The 3425-nt window shown below is 40.2% G+C and overlaps 1 protein-coding gene across 1 annotated transcript; it reads left to right on the plus strand.

The window, feature by feature from the left end:
* Window positions 1-334: 334 nt before the first annotated feature.
* On the plus strand, window positions 335-3177 carry LOC107286299 (EMI domain-containing protein 1). Its single transcript, XM_015814650.1, has 4 exons — window positions 335-417; window positions 1444-1511; window positions 2365-2829; window positions 3047-3177. Exons 2-3 carry the CDS (start codon window positions 1458-1460, stop codon window positions 2797-2799), a joined length of 489 nt encoding a protein of 162 aa, XP_015670136.1. The 5' UTR covers window positions 335-417; window positions 1444-1457; the 3' UTR covers window positions 2800-2829; window positions 3047-3177.
* Window positions 3178-3425: the final 248 nt, after the last annotated feature.

The raw sequence follows: 3425 nt of genomic DNA on the forward strand, positions 1-3425 counted from the left end.
TATATCTAATATATCTCTGTACAATTGCTTACCCAGCAATTGGGTTTCCTCTTGTCCTATCATTGGGCACCTTATACTGTTTGAGACATTTACCATAGAATTTTCTTGGTGAGCATTTTGTGGATTGGTTGCCTGGAGCTCACTTTATGACAGCTCCCAGGGACAGCAACTGCCTTGTCCAACTTTGCCACAAAACCATCTTCTGGAAACCACAAAAGATTTCAAAATAGAGCACTTTTGAAGATTATTACGTGCGTATTTGCAAGAGATCAGAGCGAAAATCTTCTAAGCAGAGAAGATGTGTGGTTAGATGATCTACCTAACTCCAGGAAGTTTCAGAGAGTATATAAGCATTGCCACTTCACCTCAGAAGATCACTCAGAGAGAGTAGGACGAAAACTGCATCGCAAAGAAAAGGTAAGTCAAAATACATTTGTTTTAATGCTACCTCCGCTATTATTTGGCAAACAGATTTACTGATATGAAGAGCTGCAAAAATATTAGCTTGTGAATTTCGATCGCTTTGAGATATTTAACTTTTTCATTGAAATCAATTTACTTATAGCTACTTTGCACCACAATTTTTTATATTGCACTGCTTCTTCTAATATTTTGGTCATCTCGTATAAGAAACACATTATTCATTTTAAAGTGATCAAATAGTCAGCCACGGTTTTAGAAGAGCAAAAGTTCCATGTATGGGAAGGATTTATTCCTTCACATTTACATTCCAAGTTCATAATGTCAGACATATCATCTGAGGAGAGTAGTGCTTATTTCTATTTATATTTTAACTCTTCTTTTTACCATGATGAGTAAAGAGGAGCATTCAATTGTTTACATAAAATAGTAATTTTTCTATTAATAGCTTATTTTCAATGCTCATAGTCAGATAAAGCTTGGGTATTAAGCAATCAGTCGCTGAGGCACCCATGCTCTTCTCTGTCTGTTAGAAAGTCAATTGTTTTCTCATGAAGCAAGAGGATCCATATTCTGAATGCAGCCACTGAGAGGGTTTTGCCCAAAAGCTTTAGAAGGGTGTAATCTCAAAACTGTAAAGCATCCACATTGTTCAAGATCATTAATGTCTCCAGTGCCTCTTTTTCTTAAATATAAATCAGGAAATTCAGTTCAGACTCTGATACAGCCAATGGGAGGGATGAATGTTTACATTTGCTTTTAAAATAATTAGCATGTTTTCCAGAGAACACTGAAGACTTTTTTATCATTGATATTTATTAGAAATCAACACATGATTATTTCACTTTCTTAAACACAATTGGATAGAGCCATGACATCTGGGAAGCAAAATTCCAGATGTCCATCCCATGGTAGGAGAGAGTTCGAATAGTCATTTGGAGACCAACATTTTTTTCTTGAGTAGCATGAATTTACTTGGCTTTCAGTTAACTGTTAATAACTAATAAATAATTCCTCTTACAGGTTTATCCAACAAAATGAAGATTGTGATTGTTCTTGCTTGTCTTTTGGGCATCATTGCTCCTTTTGAGGTACTGTACCCATATTACCTATTGTGATTGTATGTCAGAAGTAGGTAGCATTCATTTACTGCTTGAAAAAAAATAACTGCAAAGTTTTGGAGAGTCAGGAGGTCATGTGCTGCTAATGGAATGGGTTGGGCAGAACATTCATTTTCTCAAGATTCTTGTTTGAAGGTTCAGTGAGGGAAGTCAGCATTATGACCCCACACTGCAAATAGAGGCAGGGATGGAGGAATCCGAGAGACAGAGAGAGAGGGAAAGAGAAGAAATGTTCAGTCCATGTAGGGAGTTCATAGCCTGCAGAGACTTCAACCAGATCCTCCTGCTCATTACCATGGAGCAGTGTTTCCCAACTTTGACAACTTTAAGATGCGTGTGGCATGCCTTGCTAAGGAATTCTAGGAGTTGAAATCCACAAATCTTACAATTGCCAGGGTGGGATAACACTGATATATACAGCAGAGGTTTCAAAGTAAAAAAATTCCAAAGGTGGATTTGGGTCAATGTCACTAAGTTTTGGAGGGCAACAGCCTGTGAGGGGAGGTCAGCTTCTACAATCCCATGAACTACTAAACAAACTTAAAACTGGGGACCCGATTTTCCATATGGACTTCCAGATAAATGGCTAAAGGGAAGGAAAACTCTTGCTTGGTGCTCTTGTGATGGGCTGCAATCTTTGCTGATGGCTGGCTTGATTTGACTTGGGGAATCAGTTCTGTAAATAGTGCTGGTGATGGGCTGATTTCATAAAAAACAGTTATCACAAATAGTGAAATATTGTAAAATGATTATATCTACAACTTCTGGTCTCATTTTTCTCATTTTACTCTACTTTTTCCTCATTTTTCTCCTTCTCTTCCAGGCCCTCCCTACAGAAATTGAAATTAGTGAACCACAGCCATACCCATTTCATCCATCACATCCAAGCTACCCAACTCAGGGAGATGCACCTCAAAACCCACCTTTAAATCCCGGATTTCACTGTCCAAAGGAGATAGTTGACCCTATAATAAAGGCTTTACTAGAACTAGCATGTAATGGTCCTGCTGGGCCTCCCGGACCCCCAGGGCCTCCTGGACCCCCAGGGCCTCCAGGGCCTGAGGAGCCCATAGATTTTGACCATCACCCTTGGCCCATTGATCCTGAGAGCTTCCCATGGCCCATGAGTCCTGAGAGCATCCCACCACTCATGAGTCCTGAGAGCATCCCACCACCTATGAGTCCTGAAGGCCCTATGGAGACCATGAGTCCTGAAAGCCACCCCCAAGGCACGTGGCCTCCTGTGGAAAACATGTAGACTGGAGGCAAAAACCTGTTTTGTTGATTGGTAAGTCCTGTTGAGACATTTCACATCAGAAGAATATGCTTGTGGGCTACTCATACTACTATTCCAAGATGACCGATTTTATCCTTCCCGAAGAACAAAAAAGCTATTTTGGGGGGGGGGCTGTGGGATGGGTAGATCTAACTTATGAAATAGGCAGGCAAGCCTAGTCTAGTCATAAAGTTCTGAAATAATGCCTGATAATCTTTTTTTTTTGTAGATTTTGTTGAGATGCAAGATACTTAGAAGATATCTTTTTCTTTCTGGAACAGCTGATGAATGCCCCTGATTTAGACTGACTTTTTAAAGCTTTGCAATGTATTCCTTTAAATAAATTTGACCAGCAATATATTTCTTCTTCTATATTTTTATTTATATTTGTGCAAATGTCAATGAGGATTTGTTTGTTTACAAATCATATGGGAAACAATTGCCAAAGACTGGCCTTTGGAGCTGGGTGGAAAGGACAATTGGCCACAGTCACCTTCCCCTGCCTGCTTCACCCCAGCCCTCCTGCCCCAGCCAACCCTCCGCAGGTGTTCATTCCTGGCTGCCCCTCCTCCATCTCTCTTCCCCCACCACACCTCAACTTCCATGTC

Source organism: Protobothrops mucrosquamatus, unplaced genomic scaffold (genome assembly GCF_001527695.2).
Source record: "Protobothrops mucrosquamatus isolate PMUCROS unplaced genomic scaffold, P.Mucros_1.0 scaffold270, whole genome shotgun sequence".
NCBI classification, from domain to species: Eukaryota; Metazoa; Chordata; class Lepidosauria; order Squamata; family Viperidae; genus Protobothrops; species Protobothrops mucrosquamatus.